This window comes from Folsomia candida, unplaced genomic scaffold, assembly GCF_002217175.1.
Source record: "Folsomia candida strain VU population unplaced genomic scaffold, ASM221717v1 Fcan01_Sc007, whole genome shotgun sequence".
In the NCBI taxonomy this organism is placed as follows: Eukaryota; Metazoa; Arthropoda; class Collembola; order Entomobryomorpha; family Isotomidae; genus Folsomia; species Folsomia candida.
In genome coordinates this window covers 4,447,876-4,467,653 of record NW_019091199.1, presented here as the reverse complement: position 1 = coordinate 4,467,653, position 19,778 = coordinate 4,447,876, and the positions used below count along the sequence as shown (strand labels likewise).

The 19,778-nt window shown below is 42.2% G+C and overlaps 7 protein-coding genes across 7 annotated transcripts; 2 read left to right on the top strand and 5 right to left on the bottom strand.

Moving 5' to 3' along the window:
* Positions 1–2,894: 2,894 nt before the first annotated feature.
* On the bottom strand, positions 2,895–4,501 carry LOC110852232 (THO complex subunit 7 homolog). Its single transcript, XM_022100241.2, has 5 exons — positions 4,205–4,501; positions 3,941–4,067; positions 3,500–3,812; positions 3,156–3,431; positions 2,895–3,096 (listed from the first exon to the last, which is right to left on the bottom strand). Exons 1-5 carry the CDS (start codon positions 4,221–4,223, stop codon positions 2,989–2,991), a joined length of 843 nt encoding a protein of 280 aa, XP_021955933.1. The 5' UTR covers positions 4,224–4,501; the 3' UTR covers positions 2,895–2,988.
* Positions 4,502–4,664: 163 nt separating this feature from the next.
* On the top strand, positions 4,665–8,766 carry LOC110852534. The gene is made up of 8 exons (XM_022100637.2): positions 4,665–5,355; positions 5,419–6,334; positions 6,419–6,458; positions 6,526–6,936; positions 7,024–7,433; positions 7,500–7,803; positions 7,921–8,226; positions 8,304–8,766. The coding sequence occupies exons 2-8, from the start codon at positions 6,251–6,253 to the stop codon at positions 8,522–8,524; spliced, it is 1,776 nt and encodes a 591-aa protein (XP_021956329.2). The 5' UTR covers positions 4,665–5,355; positions 5,419–6,250; the 3' UTR covers positions 8,525–8,766.
* Positions 8,767–8,768: 2 nt separating this feature from the next.
* Positions 8,769–10,509, bottom strand: LOC110852651 (trypsin-1). Its single transcript, XM_022100759.2, has 6 exons — positions 10,324–10,509; positions 10,136–10,248; positions 9,800–10,017; positions 9,553–9,728; positions 9,316–9,444; positions 8,769–9,241 (listed from the first exon to the last, which is right to left on the bottom strand). The coding sequence occupies exons 1-6, from the start codon at positions 10,385–10,387 to the stop codon at positions 8,862–8,864; spliced, it is 1,080 nt and encodes a 359-aa protein (XP_021956451.1). The 5' UTR covers positions 10,388–10,509; the 3' UTR covers positions 8,769–8,861.
* A 1,556-nt stretch (positions 10,510–12,065) lies between these two features.
* On the top strand, positions 12,066–13,370 carry LOC118436274. Its single transcript, XM_035853988.1, has 2 exons — positions 12,066–12,344; positions 12,411–13,370. Exons 1-2 carry the CDS (start codon positions 12,073–12,075, stop codon positions 12,844–12,846), a joined length of 708 nt encoding a protein of 235 aa, XP_035709881.1. The 5' UTR covers positions 12,066–12,072; the 3' UTR covers positions 12,847–13,370.
* On the bottom strand, positions 12,944–14,013 carry LOC118436195. The gene is made up of 3 exons (XM_035853720.1): positions 13,734–14,013; positions 13,349–13,652; positions 12,944–13,278 (listed from the first exon to the last, which is right to left on the bottom strand). The coding sequence occupies exons 1-3, from the start codon at positions 13,995–13,997 to the stop codon at positions 12,944–12,946; spliced, it is 903 nt and encodes a 300-aa protein (XP_035709613.1). The 5' UTR covers positions 13,998–14,013.
* A 546-nt stretch (positions 14,014–14,559) lies between these two features.
* Positions 14,560–16,131, bottom strand: LOC118436324. Its single transcript, XM_035854132.1, has 3 exons — positions 15,962–16,131; positions 15,582–15,874; positions 14,560–15,500 (listed from the first exon to the last, which is right to left on the bottom strand). Exons 1-3 carry the CDS (start codon positions 15,962–15,964, stop codon positions 15,020–15,022), a joined length of 777 nt encoding a protein of 258 aa, XP_035710025.1. The 5' UTR covers positions 15,965–16,131; the 3' UTR covers positions 14,560–15,019.
* A 144-nt stretch (positions 16,132–16,275) lies between these two features.
* Positions 16,276–18,097, bottom strand: LOC118436323. Its single transcript, XM_035854131.1, has 4 exons — positions 17,541–18,097; positions 17,228–17,431; positions 16,933–17,154; positions 16,276–16,867 (listed from the first exon to the last, which is right to left on the bottom strand). The coding sequence occupies exons 2-4, from the start codon at positions 17,423–17,425 to the stop codon at positions 16,415–16,417; spliced, it is 873 nt and encodes a 290-aa protein (XP_035710024.1). The 5' UTR covers positions 17,426–17,431; positions 17,541–18,097; the 3' UTR covers positions 16,276–16,414.
* Positions 18,098–19,778: the final 1,681 nt, after the last annotated feature.

Below are 19,778 nucleotides of genomic sequence, written 5' to 3'. Positions count from 1 at the left end.
AGTTCTATCGGTAATGCATTCATTTTCACGTCATACATATTTTCTGTCTATCCATCATATCATCATTTCGCCAGATTCTGAGAGAAGGAGGATAATTGCGAACAAATAAATACCTCCAAACCTGCAGATTCCATGCAGTGAGCTGGTGTGGAGCAGATATAAAGCAGATACATGCATAAAAATGACTCATGAGATGAAAATCCGACCGGTTTCTTATTTGGCTCTCTGATTACTTTTAACATATGCACGTAGTACTTATTATTTATTGTGCCATGTACAAGAACTTGGTTCATTTTGTGGAATTCAATAGCTGCTCTGCTGCTGACTGGACTGACGCCATTTAATTTGTACTCCCATCAATCAGCCCAACCGGTCATAATTATAGTGAAAATTCCGAGTAATAAATTCATCGCAAACATTCCGAGAAATGTGACACATTCATTTTAGATTTTGAGAGATCAAGATTACGTGGGCGTCCTTTCGCCGTGATTGATATGCCAAGTGGAATGGAGGGGACACAAGAGGACGACGACGACGACGACGACGATATATAGCGAAACGAATCTGGGCCATGATCACCATCTCGTTTGCCAATACTACGTTTAATATCACACATGCGAAATAGCACAGTTTTTTGGAGGAATGCTCTCGTGCAATGCAGAAAAAATTTCCCGAGAGAGAGAGAGAAAGAAATACGTATGCATGGAGCAGCTAAAGGAAGATTGAGAATGCAGGGTCACTCTCATTACGGATTGAGCGTTGTAAAAGTGTCGCACAGGGTAGAGAATAGCAATATTTAATAAAACTGGTCATGAGAATGTAAGGGTGAGTGCTTGAGAAGGAGTCGTGCATGGGGCTGGTGGGAAACGGGAGAAGTGGTCAAGTGGTGCTAAGTGAAGTAATAAAACTAAGATTATTCTATTGACGCGAGGAGGAAGGAGAGAAAGAAAGAGCGTTTTTAAGTCCATAACAAGTTGACTGTTTCACATGCAATGTTTCACGCAATGGTGTGTGGACGAAGCCCATGTATTTACGTTGGTTAGGCCTTAAAAGAATCTCTGAGGGAAAGGATCGCTTGGTGGGACGACGACGGGAAGAACGCTAACAACAGAATAGCATCGTGGCGCCGGACAGCCGTCCACCAGCAGCAGCAGCCCACACCAGGCATCCATCCATCCCTCACTTAAACTCACACACACAATTATTATTGAGAATCATTTCATTTCCAACACTTTTTTTTACCAACGAAGTAAGTGTAAAACTAACGAGAGAGAAAGAGAACCATTCGAGATTTAGAGAACCAAAAGCAAAGTCGAACCAACCCTCACCCAACAATCTCGACTCTCTGTTTTTTACCATGCCACTAAAAACTGATAGATAATAGCAGCTAACAGCAGAACCGTTGTTGTTTGTTGTACTTCTTTTGGTGGCTAAAGTGCATGCATTTCTTCCACGCTCACAGTTGGTGGAGAACATAATCCCGTCTAATCATCTCTCTCCACTCCACCAGAAGCATTTATGCAACGTAATGTAATCATGAATGAATGGATGCATTTTTTGGTGAGATTTTCCAAAGTTCCAACCAACCAGGTTTCCTCTCTAATAATTCGAACGAGTGGCTGCGGCTTTAATATTTAGTAATATTTAGTAATCACCATCTCGTATGCTGAGACCATTTCCAGGAAAGGCAGCCAAGAAAGAGAGAGTGGAAATGATATTGCAAAGTGATATCGGTTGGTTCAAACGCGAACAGCATGATGAATAACCACACCACATTTGTACAATCCAGTGTAATAATGCTGCTTTGTGTCAACACGACCAAATTCTCCATTTCGAGTACTAATTGACTACATGTATGTTCAGTTCAGTTAAACCGAGTCACCTGCATTTATTTAGGTGGCGACATGACGCCGGCCACTCGCGTATCGGTGACAAAATAAGGTTCAATTTTGGCCAAGGTGTAATAATAACTGGTAGATATCAGAGCATGAACCCTTTTGTTTGTTGTAGGACTGACTCCATCCAGTCGCTCCTATATTGCAGTAGGTGTAATACAAATGAGACATTTTATGGATCATACACTTTGATTCCTCGCCCCTCTCTCACTTTGTGTGAAGTTCTGTTATTTTACCTGAATTTATTTTTTATAATTTGGTCCACTTAATTCACTTCACTGGAAATAAGTTCAGAAGGTTCAAACACTTCCAAAAGCGATGACTACACGATATGTACTCTGTCGGGAAAGAGTCGAGTGCTTAATGGATGCCAAGTTTCGCAAATGGGTGATGCCATTTGTATATTTCACATGGATCATGGCTAAAACAGGGCAGGTTGCGTGGCTCCATATTCTCATTCTTATGCGCATTATTATTTTATTATAATATTCAGACTGAAGGTATTTGAATTTCAATTTATCTATTGCGGATTCGTGCAAAAATTGTGTAGAAACAGATACAGATGCATCGCTGTTCTAGAGCTGAAAACCTGCTGTCGTCATAAAGCGCCGAATTGAGTGAAGAAAACATAATCAGTCCTCGCTTGTCATCCGGTGTATCGGAAAATTACATTTCTTGATTTGAGGTTTCTTCGAATTGATTGCAAAATCAGGAAAATATCCTCAACGAGAGGTCTCGTTTAAGGCTATGCAAACCTATCCTTCCGTCTTGAGTTATGAGTACGTGTGTACATATATGTAATACAAAGTATCGTGTTGGTTTTTATAGAGTTGGAACTTATTGTGGTGGAGAATTTTTCAGTACAGTTGATCATATCAGTAATTCAACCATTAAATTGTATTAAATTGTAGAACCCAGGCGCTAGATTATGCAACGAAGGGCCCCAATCGTAAAGCGATTTGAAAAATAATGGCATTCTCAGATTTCTCAGTTTCCAAATGATGTTACTAACGTATTAAAAGGCATACATACATGATATTTATTAACACTTGTGTATAAGAAAACTATGTAGAAATTAAGCATAACAATAAAATCATGCACCCTGCTCTCCGTCAGATTCGGATAGATCTTCATGCATGTCGGATTTTGCTCTTGGACTCTTTTTCCCTTCCTCTTTCTTGGACGGTGAAAGTATGAGGTCCTGCGAAATTGAAATCAATTGCATATGTGTTATAAGAAAATAGTTGGGCAAAATCCTACCTCGTCCATTAGGATCATTTCTTTGGAGTATATCGTTGTTTCTGATGTTGTTGCTATTGTCTCGTCAATGTCCATGGGACTAATCGTCGCATCCTCTACTTCTTCTTTAGGATTAATGTTGATGCTTATGATATTGGGTGTAAGAGTGGGAAGAGGAGGTAGTGGTAAATTGTCCTCGTTCTTCATCAGCTCCTTTAGCCTTTCTATACTTCCAGCCAGAATGGTCATATTTTGCTTACGCGAATTCAATTTTTGAGCTAGATGTGCCTCCATTGTCTACGTTAAAAAGTTTTAAATTATCCAAAAACCAATCTTTTGTAAGTATTCCAATAATCAGGATTTACCTTGAGAGACGCAAGTTCGGTCAAAAGTTTGTTCTTTTTCTCCAGCGTAGCTTTTCGGTCGGGTTGGCTCCGGATAAGTTTGGCAAGGGCGTCGTACTCCATGGCGTACTTTCTGTGCTTGGTCGCATTCTCCAAGAGCGTCTTATACTGCACGATGTGGTGCTTGGTCTGCTCCACCTCGGAACGTAGGGAGGTGCCCAGGTTGACAAACATTTCTTTCGTCTCCTCGTTTATTTTTGTCATTTCGTTAGTCCTCACCAGGGACATGCCTACCTGGTGGAGTTGACTTAAAAGACGTCGATGACCTACCGCTCTGCACAAAAGACATACTCTGATGCTACATATGGGTTTTATTGACTAGTTTAATTAGTACTAGAGTTATCGGACGACATGATTGCTTTAAAATAACGTCGATATATTTATTCCTTGGTAGTAAATTACCGTTGTTCGAGGTCCAGTCCTTTTGCATTCGTACAAAAATGGAGATAGTTCTTTATTAGGGCTAAAATACGACGGTCATCTCCAACACCATCTCCGTCCACCAGTAGACGTCTCCTTATCACCTCTTCTATAATAATTATGTTAATACATTATAGAAACTCAAATTGAGTTACCCAATCTAAGATTGTGTAGTACACAATGTGTACACAATACACATTTCAAAATAAACAATTACATAAATTCAGCGCAAGATTCATAACTTACCAGCTAGCAAATTATCCATTGCAGATGAGACAATTTGGAAGGTAGATGGAAGGTAGATGGATTGTATATCAAGAGTAATTCTGCTCACTAGTTAAAAAAACAAATTATTAAATATTTAATTGGGGATTTGAAGATTCGTGATGATCATGAATGATGGTGAAGTCGGTTTGGATTTGTTGGAGCCGGATATATTTGAGTCTCATCATCACCCTAGAGCCTACAAATAGAATGAGACACTAAATAATCCTAAGCATAATTGTACTAGCATGCATTTGGAATCTCAAATTGAGATTCTCAATATGTCAAAAATCAAATAAATGGAGTTTTTATTTTGGTGGATATGGACAAGAACATTTAATGCACGGAAACCTCAATTGCTATATCAAAGTTGATGGGAAATATGGGATTAGGTTAGGAACGAACTGCAAATGCGACTAGTCCGGAAAATGAGATGTCAGAATTTCTTTGATTAAAGTATTGAAATTCTCCTAAATTTATTATCTAAAGTCAAGTAACGCATTCGGCCATTTTCACTTACTAATTTATCCAAATTGACGGGTTTAATTTGAAATCCGAGATATGAATTTAATCCGGGTGTTAACTAGTTTAATTGAGAAAGCAGTATCTTTCATAATGTATGATTCATAAAGTATGAAGAGATGTATATTATATATACGTATAAAAAGCATAATCCTGTACAACGGAATTTCAACATATTTTTTAATTTCAAACCAGATAAATGTCCTAATCAGTTTTATAACTTTTATTATTTTAGTTGATGATAAGCTTAATAATATCTACATATCGCTACCTACATAGTTGGACACTAATCAAACGATAATTTATATATAAATTGGCTTTCATTCAAGCTTTCGTCTTCTCTCCAAGAGTCTGGATACCATTTCTGATCAATTTATCGACACAAATAATAATAAGACACTCTCTGTAGCAGAAATGTCATCGACACCGAGTTTGATTCTAATGTGCTCTTGTTTTTATATCATGGTGGTGGCAGTACCTTTCGAAATCACGATGTATTCTGACCCAGGTCATCAATCGGGTCAACGGATTACAATGAACCAAACCAATATGGATTTTGAGTGTGCCTCAGCAGCTATTGGAGGCATAAGGTCACATTGTTCCGTTGGCAGGTAGGTACACGTATAAATCGGCATCCTCGATAATCAATTAACTAATGGTAAGCTATTCTGCAGCTGGGTGCTCAAAACTAAGAATATTCCTGGAGGGTATGACGAGGGGTGGTTCAACACGGGCACAGGAAATGGCATGTATTGTTATAACATGAATTCCGGATGGGACAATGTCGTCAGCCTCAGCAGAGTTGGACCAGCGGACACCAGCACCCCAGCAGTCACTTTCAAGAACAATCCTGACACTATAATTGTGATTGAGAAAGTGGCAGAGGCGTTCTTGAACCTTCCAAATTACGGGGGCCACCTGACATTGACCTTTACTGGCACGTCCAGCTGGACATTTTTTGAACAGACGAATTTCGAAGGAAAGTCGATATGTTGGAGGTCTACCAAAGAAATTGAGTCCCGTGGAACATCGCTAGGCTTCTTTGCACCCTCGAATATCAAATCCTTTGGCTCTGTCCTGCGAGGATGTGACCTTTCAGCAGCGGAAATTCAAAATTTTAAAGTCCAGCTTTAAAAATTACCTGCCATAATTTTGAAGTTAATAAAAGAAGTATGCGTAAAAATTATGTATGCTAAATAATTTAGAGTAAACCAACATCAACAATGCGGGATAATGAACAGGTTTGGATCTGCATGAAATGGGGTTGCATTTGTTCAAATGTCATGAGTTGGCTATGTCCACACAATTTCTAGGCTTGTGTTTCAGGGTCAGGTCAACTTGTGGGGGAAGAATGAGCTCATGCATACGATGACAAGGTCGGATACACCGCGACGTGGGGTGGATGACTTTAATTGATTTAGATGGATTGACTTTAATTGATTTATTCGTCTCCAATCACTCCATCAGTTCAGTCATCATAGCATTGTTGTCGTATGTCGTAAAATAATGCGGTCACCAGGTATGCTCAAACTTTCTCTACTGATCGAAATCGTGCTTATTGTTGTCACTGTTCAAGGAGCAATTGACCAGGTAACGATAATATAATTTTTGTATGAGAGTGACCGACCGAGACCGTTCAGAAATTTTAAAGGTGTAGACTACAAATTTTTGCAGGGCTCGAGTAAACTGAAAAACCAGAATTTGGTGCTAAATGGTAAACTATTATGAAAATAGTAGTGGAATTTCATAAAGAAATCCATAATTAAATGAATTCTGTTCAGCGGACGTGAGCCATTTCAACTGCAAAGATAAACCCCGAATTAGTCGTTTTGCTGATGTTCGAGACTGTACAAGGTTCATTTACTGTGTTTCTGGCACCCCACACGTCGCAAAATGTTGGCCGGAAGGAGCTAGATTCAATTCGAAAACGACGCGATGTGATCTTCCGGCTACCGAACCGTGTGGTAACACCGTTGGCAGCAATGCACCACTGCCGTTTCGTCCCACCCCCGGTCCAAGTGGTGGTCTAAAGCCAAACAAGAAACCAATAGTCGCACAAAATCCGACAACTGCTACTCCTTCGCCGACCACCACCACCACCACTTCAAAATCTCCCCCGCTATCAGACGCATTTTCGTTCACACTCGACTGTGGTGGCGCTCATCAGTGCGGTCTGTATCCCAACCACGAAGGTCAGGCTGTCTCCCATTTAGTCATTTGTATACATTTCTACTCGTAAGTCGTAAAGATTGCAACAATCGCTCGTTTTTTATGTGTAGGCGACTGTTCCACGTTCTTCTTGTGCTCGGAACGTGGACGTCGAACCAAAAAAAGTTGCCACGATGGGCAACAATTTGACACCGTGAGTCAAGAGTGCAGACCAGCCAAAGAAGCGACATGTTGGCAAGAACCCGACAGTGGTCCTTACATCAGAACGAGAATGCCGGCCGTCGAGCTCTGTCAGAGGCACAATTTTAACACGTCCCTTCTTCAGAATGACACAATCTTGTCCACACCTCCGCTAACCAACTGGGGCGATTGGCAAAACTGGGAATCTTGTCCAAGTGGTAGCTACATTTCTGGTATAAATGCTTGGCGTCGACTGATTCAGGTTGGATCGAGGGCAGACCACGCAGGTCTCATATCAATCGGAGCTCAGTGCCGATCTTTAAGCGGAGTGGTCACAAAGGTGTGTTATGCAAATCAAGCTGGATATTGATTGATACACGTTTAGATGATGACTGTTCTTTGCCAGGTTTTGGAAAGCATAGCCCCCGCAGCCCCAAATGACGGGTTTCATTCATTCTATAGCTGTGTAGAGGGAGCGGCCGCAATTGGGTTTCGTGCCAACATTCAGAAGGACCAAGGGCCCGGAAGGGACAACGTAGCCACGGACAATGTAGAATTGGTCTGCTCGTGTGGTCCTCCAGCTTTCAAACCATACGATTCCATTCCTGGACCACAGTCTGGACACAGGGGTGACTGGACTGCGGTACAAAGTTGTAGACCGCGTGAAGCTCTGTGCGGACTGCAGACGCAGATGGCCACTTACAAAGAAGGTCGTGTGAGAATTTTGTCTCAGAATCAATCCAATCTTAATATGCAAATATTCAGTTGTTATGTCCTCCTCAGGGAGAAGATTGACTCTTGAAATAAATTATAGTCTCGATAATTAGGGGTAGTTGGACAGTACGACAACACTGGATTGAACAACGTGCGGATGCGCTGCTGCGCCGTCCCTGACCCCGTCACGACCTGCACCCCCACCGACAGAATTGTCCCCGTGAGAAGTTGTCCCAAAAACGAGGGAATTTATCCCAGGCGATGCGACTTCCAGTACACCATTGGCACGGGGTATGCGTACGACAATCAGGCATTTGTGAACTCCGTCAACTTTCACCAGAGCATCGGCCATGTCTTGAATGACGATGTAATGAGCCAGATTAAAGAACGATTTCAGAAGGAAGCCAATCAACTAGGAGGCAATTAAATTCTATTTATCGTCATTTTACAAAATTACGAAATTACAGGATTTTTGAGTAATATTTGGTCTGTACAGGTGAGTACTCCTGGGATCAATCCGACGCTAGGTTATGGACGCTTGATCTACAAGAATTGAACTGGACAAATAGTGCGCTGTATTTGCCGGTGAATACGTCTGTGGATATTTTTCAAGTTATTGGATCATGTGGGCATTTCATTGTTCGTACAAACCGATTTTTGCGAATAAGTAAGCACTCAAGCTCAGGAAATACAACGAGGACATATTTTGATGTATAAAGAACAGGAGACTTGTCAACGTGAAAAAACTGTTTTAACGCGATCATCATGCTTGCCAAAAAAATGCCAACGCTGGAAAGATTCAGTCAGCAAAAATTGAATTAAAAAAACACAAAATTAAAAAATGCCTAAAAACATTTCACCCAATTCATTTTCATAGCGTTATGAACTCTCCTAGTTATGTGAAGTAACCCATCTTGGATTTGTAATAAATGAAGTTATGTACATAAGATAAGACTTGACATTTTGACGATACGCCTTTATTACTAAAAGTTAAAAAAGGTCGATTTTAGATGACATCAAGGTTTGATATGTGTATTAATTGATACTTAATTGGCTACACTCTCCAAGAGCGGATCCCACCCCGTCTCCTCCTGACCAGCACGAGTCCTCCAGCGCTGAGTAGGAGGAGCAGGAAGATGACTCCAAGACTAAGAAATGCCCAGAACTTGGGGTTGACCACCCCTTCGACCCAGTCCAGCTGTAGGGGGCTGAGGAGGAAGACCTGTCCAGTCGGGAGGTAGCGGTCACACCAGATCCCGAAGGAGACGATCCCCACGAGGAGAGGTCCTTGGGGTCCATGAGCGACAACCCCACTGCCAGGATCCCCCATGCAACGCCCCATCAACCCCCGATCGCTTCCAAGACCGGAACTGAACTGCACCGCGGCGGCGGATGGGTCGAAGGAAAGCCCGAAATTGGAGGCCTTCTGAGATTCTGAAACACAACAACGTTACGATTTAAGCGATTTGATAGGGGAGAAAAAAAATCCTCCATTAATTTAAACGTACTGTCTTTTTTCTCCTGAACGACTTTCACCGGAGTGAATGGGAGCGTCACCTTCTTTAACGATATTCCAGTGGGGATCGTATTCTGTCTCTTGTCAGTAATTCCCCAACCTGCCACACTAAGCTCACCAACTGCAAAATACAAGCGCGGTGCAGCACATTAAAATATGGCTCTACTGTTTTATATGCAATACAACAATTTTATGGTACATAACTACAAGTGACAAGAGTAATACGAACCCGCATTGCTGCTCGTCAATGTAGAATAAAACGTGCTTCCTCCCAAAGCGATAGGACTTACGCCCCCACCGTCCGCGCTGATGTTGAAGGGCGGCTCAACCTCCAAAATGGCCAAGTCATTAACGAACCCCTTTCTTTTCCCTGCTTCAAGCACTTGACTCTTGTAGCCGGCATCGCTGTAAAAAATTTAGTTAACCCCTCGGAAACTAGGCTGGTCCTTTACACGAGTAATTAATACGTCACTCACAATCTAAACCCTGGGTGGAGAATGACATGACGAACAGGTCGGAATTGTTCCAAGGGCTCGTCTTCCATTCGGTTAATGTCCCCTGCGACAATGCGCAGGGATCGTGGTGGGACAACTTCATGAGTATTGTTCTCTGTCACCCAACGAGTCACACATCGACCGGCAGTGAGAACATGAGACGGGCTGAGAATGGAACCTCCGCACACGAGCTTCCTCACCTGCACACATCCATATTACACACATTCATAATATATACATAATTATTTGACCTCATTCATTCGCTCTTCATTAATTACGACGTTTTTGAAAATTGGCAATTAATTAAAAGCACGTCACCTCGTCCCCAAGCGATACGTCCAAAAGGCCGACCAACCATAGAAAGTCGCCTTCCACAACTGGGTCACCACCACCCAAGATTTCCTTCACTTCCCCCACAGCTCCCCACACATCTGGCAGATGAATTGAAATTATGTGTACAATTTACTTATCACAGTTTTCAATGAAGCTGTTTGCGTGTGTCTTACCGGTTGGATTACAAAGTACGAAGACAAGAAAACAGAACTTTGGAGAGAGGTCAAGACTGGTCATTGTGCAAGTATTTCATTTATTCTGGAGAGACAGCTACGAAGGGCTAAGGGTTGCTCGTGCCAGGGACCCTCTCTCCCGTCTCCTTCCTGCCCAAAGTCTGCCCACCTAAATAGCACATACGAGTTACATACATACCTCCGAAGAAGGGATCGATACGTCTCCCTCTCAGGCACGCAGAATGAAACGCATGCATTATGAAAGGGATGAATCATCCAGCAACCCTTTCACCCTCGACATAACTCCGCTCTGGCTGGACAGCGTGGTCGTCATTCTTGCGCTTTCTCCGCCCTCTCCTCCTCATGAAAGTAGCTTAGTGTTCCGCTCTCCTTTGTTTGCTTCTTACAGAAGTCGAGCGATATGAAATCGACATGAAATGTAGCTTTTAAGTGCGTACACAATTGGAATATTCTCAACATTAGCAGTAAGTCATTACATATTTATAGTCCTGTTTTAGTGTTATGGTGGAATGAAACGTGTGGAAATTTCTTAATGTTTGTATTAATAATATTAAACTTTGTATTTCATTGTTGACTTCAGCTTTAATGAAATTATAGAATTCATTAGGAATAACGAGACATTTAAGAACACAGTTTCACAGGGATAAATATTTTTCCCGTAACAGTTTTCCGCAATTGTGTTGCTGTTACGTACGTGTACTTTAATAATGTTTTATGAACTCATTCGCACTATGCAATGCGGGCAGTTCCATGGAAGGAGATCTACAAATGAAATGGCGTCGTCGATTCAATTCAAAATTTTGAAAATTTTCCTCGCCTTCCTCGCACTCGTTGTCGGAATTTTCCTGTTGGCACTAAATAGTCCGGTCTACTTGTTTCGGTGTTTCGTGAGGAAAATAGCTCCGAACTGTCGACCGGATTTGGGCGATATGCTCACCAGCGGAAGCACCATATTTGCAATTGACGACATGCATGGCAAAACCAAATGCAATGTGGTCGTGGGATTTGAACTGGATGGAATTCTGAAGTTGGGACAGTTACAGAAACTATTTTACAATAATGTCATCTGTGCAACGGTAGCAGGTGGCAGAACGACGCCAAATTGTGGACTCCCGCGTTTAAAGTAATTGATAACCTCAAAGAAACTATTAAAATAAGCTTTACATATTAACTTTGTGGTTCAGATTTCCAGAATTACGTCAGTACATTGAACCCTGGATGGGATTCCTCTTTTTCAAGGAAGACACAAACTTTGACCTCAATCGCCACATTATACTCCATAACTCTTATTATTCTGATTCTCAAACGCCATCTCCAATCGACTTGGATGAGCTGAAAGTGATTTTTCTGAACAAGAGCTGGGAGAGAAGGAAGCCTTTGTGGGAACTCGTCCTCGCTGACCACGATGACAGAGGTAAAAATGGTCGGAGCTACATGTTTTTAAGATTCCATCACTCGTTGGGCGACGGTTTCGCCTTCCTCAATGTCGTCGCGGCTTTGTGTGGAAGTCAGATACTGGGTGAGAAGATGCCACGCCCAGCCTCCCTCCCGCCACCACGACGAAGCCTCACCTCTAAAATCGTTTTCCCCTTCCGCCTGGCTTACGACTTTGTTGGAACTCAGCTTCTGAGCTACAAAATGAGTAACTAAATATCAAGATAATTCTCTAGTGTCAGAATTCTGCATGAATGTAATTTCTCTGTCCACTCCACAGATAAGAGCTGGCCAATGAGACCCGTTCGTTTGCATGACGAGAAATCGTTGGTGAGCACGGGCAAATTTTTTCCTCTGGACAGAGTCAAACGAATCAAGAACCACTTTGGAATTTCATTCACGTCCGTAATTTTTGCAGCGTACGCGGGTGTCCTGCGCGATAAAATGATAACTGACAAGATTGGTACTCGAAGTGGCGATGATGAGGATTATTCATTACCAGATTACGCCATTTGCTTCTCCGTCCTCCCCGTTCTCTCGCACTCCAGCCAGCTCAGGAATGAAATGTACAGCTCCCAATTATTATTTGGATGCCTTAAATCATTTGAACTCTGACATTATTTTGTACGAAGGGCGGGGTCTCACGTGCTGCTTCCGGTTGGCGAAAAGGACGCGTTGCGACGTCTCCAATACTGCGAGAAAGCATACCAGCGAATAAAGACGTCCACAATGGCAGTCCTGCATGGGCTTACAGTTCAAATGCTCGGACTCCACTTTACGAGCGTCTTGCGTCCAATAATGTCCTGTGTGACCTGTCCCACAGCCATTTCGAACTTCCCCACTGGCCCGAGTTACGTGTCCATTGGTGGCACGAGGCTGACGGGAGTCACGTTCGGTGCTGGCCTTCAACGCGGGCAGACCGGCCTGGCTCTGGCAATCGTGAGTTATGGGGAAAATATGTGCATCTCTGTCGTCGGAGATCACAACGTAGTTGGGAGAGACGAATTGGTCCGTCTTTCCGATGGGGTTGTTGATCACATTGATAAATTACACGACTTAATTAAATAAAGTGTTGTCGCAAAATTAAGTAATGTGCTTTAATAATTAGTTTGATTTATTTTGCCTAATGCTACACTAAATAATCCTAATCTCTTCTGCGCAAGAGCTAGATGCCGTCATAAGGTCCGCGCACGTGTGGTTGATAGGCGCCAAAGTTGGGCCCATCTTGGCGTAGAGTACGTCGATATTCGTCCTTTAGCAGAGATATATCTCCAGATCGAATAGATTCCCGTTGTGCGGAGGCTGCCAAACTCAATTTCTGCTGCTTCGTGGCTAACAAAAGGTTCGGGTTGGGGTCCCAGGAATACCGAATCGGTTGGTTTTGGCCAGTAAACTGAGATAATCTTGCTTGGCGTTCTGCAGGCGATTCAGGAATGATTATCGGTTTGCAGCAAATGTAATAAATCGCGAGGAGTGAAGAGATCCCTGCTTGAATAAAAGCTGTAACCTGTGTTTTTAAAGATTATTAAAATTCATACTTAAACATGTAATGGGGTTCGAAATTGTTCACGAATTATTTTATGTTCTGATGAGCTCACAATTCCCAAAATTTTGACAGCGAGTAATTGACAGTGTCGCAAAATTGCTTGGTTGTGGTTCTCCGAACGACAGCTCAAGTCCTTCTTCATCGATGTGCCCACCTCGGCGGCGGCTGCGAATGCTTGTGGAGACCCGGACGAGTTTCTCTTGTCCAGTACGTTATCAAGAATCTTTTCTACACCGTCTTCAGCAGAGTCTTGGTTTATGACGGATATGATGAGAAACGTGTTGGCCACGAGCAGTAAACCAGAGCACAACGTGTACACGACGCCACCCTAATAATGAAATAATAAGAGAGCAAGTTTAGATTGGGGTCGGTGTGGGTGGAACTGGTCAGTGGAAAGTGGGGGCCTCACAATCAGGTTGTTATTTACTCTGGAGAGTGTGTGGAACACGGTGATGATTAACGCAGCCAGCGTGATGAGGAGATACATTTCGTCCAGAAACAGATCCCTGCTCAACATGTTGATCCAGTCCTGCTGGCTTTCGACATCGGCGTAGTCCGTCATGCGACGCTTGAACTGCGCGTTTTTGTGATTAAGGTTGAAGCGCTCGTCCACCCAGTCGTTCCAACTCTGGTCATAGTCCATGGAGGCGGAAATGAGGATGATGCTCGACATGCCGACCAGCTGTATGGGAAATAATAACACTTAATCAGATGGACATGGGTAAATATGTAGGTGCGGATAATCGTTATTGAACTTGCTATGCAAAGACACTGTGTTAAAAGTAGCCATTTATCAGACGTCTCCACTTGGTTGATTAGTTCTGGAGGAGGAGGAGCAGGCGTTTGCATCGTGCCGAGAAATTAATGACTCCCGATCATGGAACTGCTTACAAACTTGGTAGCAGTGATTCAACTGTCTGGCGACGAGATATTCATTGACCGAGCACGATTACTTGGGATAATCCGTATCATAGGAAACGAAAACAGTCGTACGTTACTTACAATAAAGATAGCTCCTCCCGGTCGCGTCCGGCTGGTCGAGATCCAAGTATTGATGCAACATTTCCTCTTTGAAAGGTGATGCTCTGAAGTAAATAAGACGGTATTTTGTGATGATGATAATTTGATGACAAACCAAAAATTATTTTATAAGGTGTATTTTATAGTTTATCAATGTTTATGTTAATAAATCTGTCATTTCGGCAAAAAAACAATTATATAGTTTTATACTTTCATCGAAAAATTAAAGAGGCATTGTACATCAAGAAATCGACAAATACAATGAACACCAATAATGGAATGAAAATTAATTCCATATGGACACCAACGATTTTACCATTTATAAAAAATCCGTAAATTACCAAGAGGATTAATGTAATTTATCAAGTTATAGAAATTGTGAGAGTGATTAATTGTAAAATATTTATATTATCTACGTTGACCCTGAAGAAGGCAATATTTATTTGCCGAAAGCTTGGCGAAGCAAAATAAAACTGTAAAGTTTACAAAATAGTCCTCCTAGACCGTTTCACAACATTTTTAATTATATAGTTCATTTTTATTGTCAGTTTTAAACGACAAGCTGCAATAGGAGTTATTATATTTTTTAAAAAATCTGGAATTATTATTATAAACGTGGCCGTTCAAACTTAATTAATTGTACAAGTAAAATCGAAATTGGCTTCAGGATGGTAATCATGGATGGTAATCGTCGTCGCTCTCATCGTCGTCGTTATCGTCGTCGTCGCTGCTCGTGTAGTCGCCCGTTTCTTCGAATGGCGATGTGGCGGAGGGGGAAGGCGACACGGATTTTGCTTCTGTTGCCACCAAGTCCTCCGGATCATGTGCTTGAGCAGAGTCTTCTTTTTCTTGGGTCGTCTTCTTTGCCTTCCTTCTCGCCTCGAGAAGTGGGTTCGTATAGTTGTGAATTTCAATGCGATGCTTGGTGACGGAAGTGATGTTCTTGAAGCTGACGTCACAGCCTGGTTCGGGGCAGTACAACTCGCCATCGTGAATGTGTTCATGACGTTCAAATCCCTGCTTGTTGTTGAATTTCTTGGCGCAGCTGGAACAGGAGAAGATTTTCATTGCCTTTGGCTGTGAAGCGGTCGTGGGGAAGGTTTGTTTCCTTTTTCGCGGATTTTTCGTGACCGTGAAATAACTTATTTGCTGTGACCTGAATTTCAAGGAGAATTACAAATATTTTATTTACTAATTTGGAAAATGTCGCCAAAACTTACGCATTATTGCTACTTACACATTATCTTTGTTCTCTGAAGAACTGGAGTCAACGTTATTGACTGTGTCGATAAGGGTAAAAATTTTGTCCTGTTCTGGGACACTTTGAGTGGACGAGTCTTCTCCGCAGCAGCTTTCCACCTCTTGACTCTTGAGGATGATGAATTTTCGGGTGCCATCACCCAGCTCGACCTCGTTGAGTTGTTCTCGCAACGTCACTCTGATCCCTCCCGTCACGACGTAGGACTTGTTCTCCAGTCTGGACACGACTTTCTGAACCCTGGCTGCACCACTTGAACTACTCATTTCCGCCTTCCCACAGTTAAAAAACATGTGTAACTAACTGTCACTCTCGTCCAACTTTTATTAACCAAAATATTAAATTTATACAAAACTTACCATTTTATTTGTAGCTGATTGGAGTGAATAAGCGTGTCCACATATGAAGATAAACTGGTTGAGTTATGGGAAATTGTGAGGGTTCCGTGAAGATGGTGATGGCTCACTTGCCTGCGAGGAAGTGACCGTGCCAGCTCAAGTCTGAATGCGCGTGGTAGCTCGCGTTGTCTGCTGACTGCTCAGCACGGCGCACTCACAATCGTATATCTTTCGGAGACACCTGGATGCCTTAAGGAAATAGATATGGGTCTGTGCACTTGAAGAGCTGAATATGACTGGATATAGTTTCGTTTAAATTTATGCAAGATTTTCAATACCAGGCACAAAAACGTTTTTATTGAAAAATTGGTCAGCATCAGCACTATTATACAAATAAATTATTGTTATTCCATCGGTCAGTGGCAGGGCCGTCTGTTGTTTAATTGTGTTATTGACCAAGAGGACCTGCCATTCTTAGATTTTGTAAGCTGTCCTGGTGAGATTTTCCTCGGGGTACCAGTCCTGTTTCCACTTTGCTCTCACCCTCCAGTAATTCTCGTCGTTTACGCGTTTCAACCAGTTTTTCTTCTTATCCTTGGCCAGCAAGACTTGCAAGGCTTTCCTTAAAGCCTCAGCCGAAACGATGTAAAACCCTCCCTCAACACTCGGCGGGGTGGCATCCATGTCCGTCAATGTGGCGGCGGATGGTAGGAGGGGGAAGTGGTCGGCAGGGTCGCCCACATTAAACGTGCCCATCGACATGACTGACGACGCCACAGATTCACTGATGTCGAAGGAAGTTCGAGTCGAAGAAGCCACCACCACGACGGCTTGATCTTGCTTTGTCGGAGTATCTTTGTCTCCAGAGTCGCCACCCTCCAGTTGATTTATTTCAGAATCCACGACTTTGGTTCGAGTTGGCCAAACCTTTGTCATTCATGATGCTGATCAAATTACCTTTAAAATCATTAATCACGGAGCACATTTATTACTGTGATGTTGAGCGGTCCATCCGTCGTTCTGTGCATTCTGGCGAATGTTGGAGCTTTTGTGAGTGCCTTTTGAAGCTCTGTCTTTTGCCACAAGCGTCTCTCCACCAAATACTCGTAGCTTGTCGTTCTTGCCATAAGATCCGCTTCTCGAAGTGCTTTTAGATGGTCTTGCAAGTGACATTTTTGAATCACTTTGTAAAATTCAAGTTCTTGTATTTCGTCCTGTAAAACAAGAATCACAATGCAATTGAAGATTCTATTTTTTCAAGTACCCAACATTACGATCGGTGTTTACATTTTCTTTCGATCGCTGGATAAGATAACGTTGTGTGTCCAAGACGGCGGACGTCTTATTTTTGGAGATCGTGCTCAAACAGTTGATCACCTCAGCATCCGACGGAACCAAATCAAACTTGTCGTCTTTGACACGTTGCAACATTTCCAACCAAATCTCGCCACGTTTTAGGTCCAAAAAGTTAATAATGATTTGCATCGTGAGCTAAAGAATTTAATCAACAAAATCATCAAGCGGTTTAATGGTGGTTAAACAGACAACAATGTAAAAATACCACCATCACCGTCGTTTATTTTTATGGCCGTCGAAATACCTGATTCTGTAATCCCAAACCGTCAAACAATTGGGCTTCAGTGTTCACTGCTTCCGTAATTTTCTTGGCCAAGAGGTATATCTTTGGTCGGATGGAACCCAACAAATCCAAACAAGCTGGACCAGGTGACGTTTTCTGCAACCAGTAAGATTTCCCTTCCGGACGCTCGTAACGTCGCCCAAATTCTGACAACAATGGCCATTCAATCGCTGCAACACATTTTCAAAATAAATAGTTTACTGCACAAAGTAACAAACTCTCACAGAGCGAGTGCATCAAATCATGGCATTCATGACCCTGTTACACTAAATAAATATTATCTTTTCAATTGATGGCCCACAAAATGGGGAAGAATGTTTTTTTCTTCAAGAAATGCGACAAAACCATAATTCAAGGCGACCGAGTAGAATAAATTCAATGGGGAGATTTCAAACCAATTCTGCTCATTCTATTGCGTGACAAAGTGGAAGAATGGGGATAGAAAATGCGAATGTTTGTATGTAAATAAACAGAAAAAATTACACATTGACACATTTTTTCGTGGCGTTGATGATGAGTCGTCATCATTACTAAGCAAGTGTACAGTGTGGCTGGTATTAAATAGTTATTTCTAGTGTGCGAATAGTGTGGTTCGTTCCTTCGTTACAGAATCCACTTTTCATCAAGAGCCATTAAATCAATGCATTTTAATTCGGCAATTGCACAACCTCATCTCTCGCATCACCTCACATCGCATCATTACGGCAGCCGCGGTGGTGGTCGCATGACATAACCCATCACGACGACGAAACACACCTTTTCTTCCCAAGACCAAACCGCAGGTTATTCATTTTAGATACTGACTTATTTGCATTCGGATACGCCACGAGTGCACAAATATTATCAGAGAGAGTCTAAAAAGGAGTTATGATGATGCGTCTCCTCACATTGTCTTATGAGAAAAGTGAGTGACCCTGGTGTGAGATGGACAAAGGCCGTCGTCGTCCCTCTGTTGAAATCTCACCACTTGATGAACAGAACGAGAGCTTTGCATAGAGTTGCTATACTTTGCAGGTATCTACATGTGTATTGGCAATGGTGGAGTCAAAAAATAATTAAGAGAGATGCCTATCATGCCGATAAGGTGAGTACTTATCTAACCTGCTGGTATTCAATAATAAATAAGGGGCCTCGTACTTTTTACGCGGACACATCATTGCAACTGGCAATTCCCCATTTTGAAATGGTGAAAGTGCAAAATAATGTAAACTAACGAGGCAGAGAGAAGAACAACAAAGAAAAACAACAATGAACAGCGAGCAAGGATAATAATCGGGACGACGATGCTGCTTGAGATACTCCCACGATTAATTGATATTCATTATTGTACCCACAAAAAACGGTATCGCAGGCAATATCGATGACTTCCAGATCCCCCACTCAATACGAAAGTCTGAGAACCTTGTCGAAAGTAAAAGAAATTCAGGTCATTTTGATGCGATGATTTTTCAAGCTCGTAAAAAAAGAGTATTCTAGAAAATATTTTGTAAATTTTCATATTGCGCAAGACGAACATTGTCTCGCTTACGTATTAAATGTAAACGTGGTGCTTTATTTGTGCACGACGATCACCGTCCATCCATCCATCCATCAAGATGCAAACGTCCATTTTTCACGGCACCCTATATTACGTGCTCACAATAAGTACCTCACCTCCTCAGTGCCTCAGTCAGTGTAAGCAACGGGAGATTTTTAATCATTCAAACGTCACTCACTTAACTGTCAATAATTGCGAGATGGATAAACGCACGGGGAAAAAACAAAGCTCATTCAAGGGCTGGCTGACTTTAAGTCTGGCATTAGGAGGAGAATAATTATTCTTGCAGCAGCACCAACTGCGCGTCTTGCTGTGTTTCCATTTAAATTATTACATCAACATCAACATGAGCTGATGATGAGGTGCTCGCTCGGTGTGCCCATCACAAAAGCGCATGCAATCCGAATTCTCGCCAATAAAGAATAAAAGATCCAAGAATAATATTATTGATCAATTCATCAAACCAAACAAACGCCATGTGTGTACTTATCACCGTCGTGGTGGTGGTGCAAGAGAAGGAATAACGACCTCCAGTCTCGTCGTGGTCATACAACTTAACCTAACACACTCGACAGTTCATACATTTGCTCAACTGACCAACATTTGACACCACAATGTAATTCAATTACGAAAAGCAATCCAATCCATCCATCAATTAATTC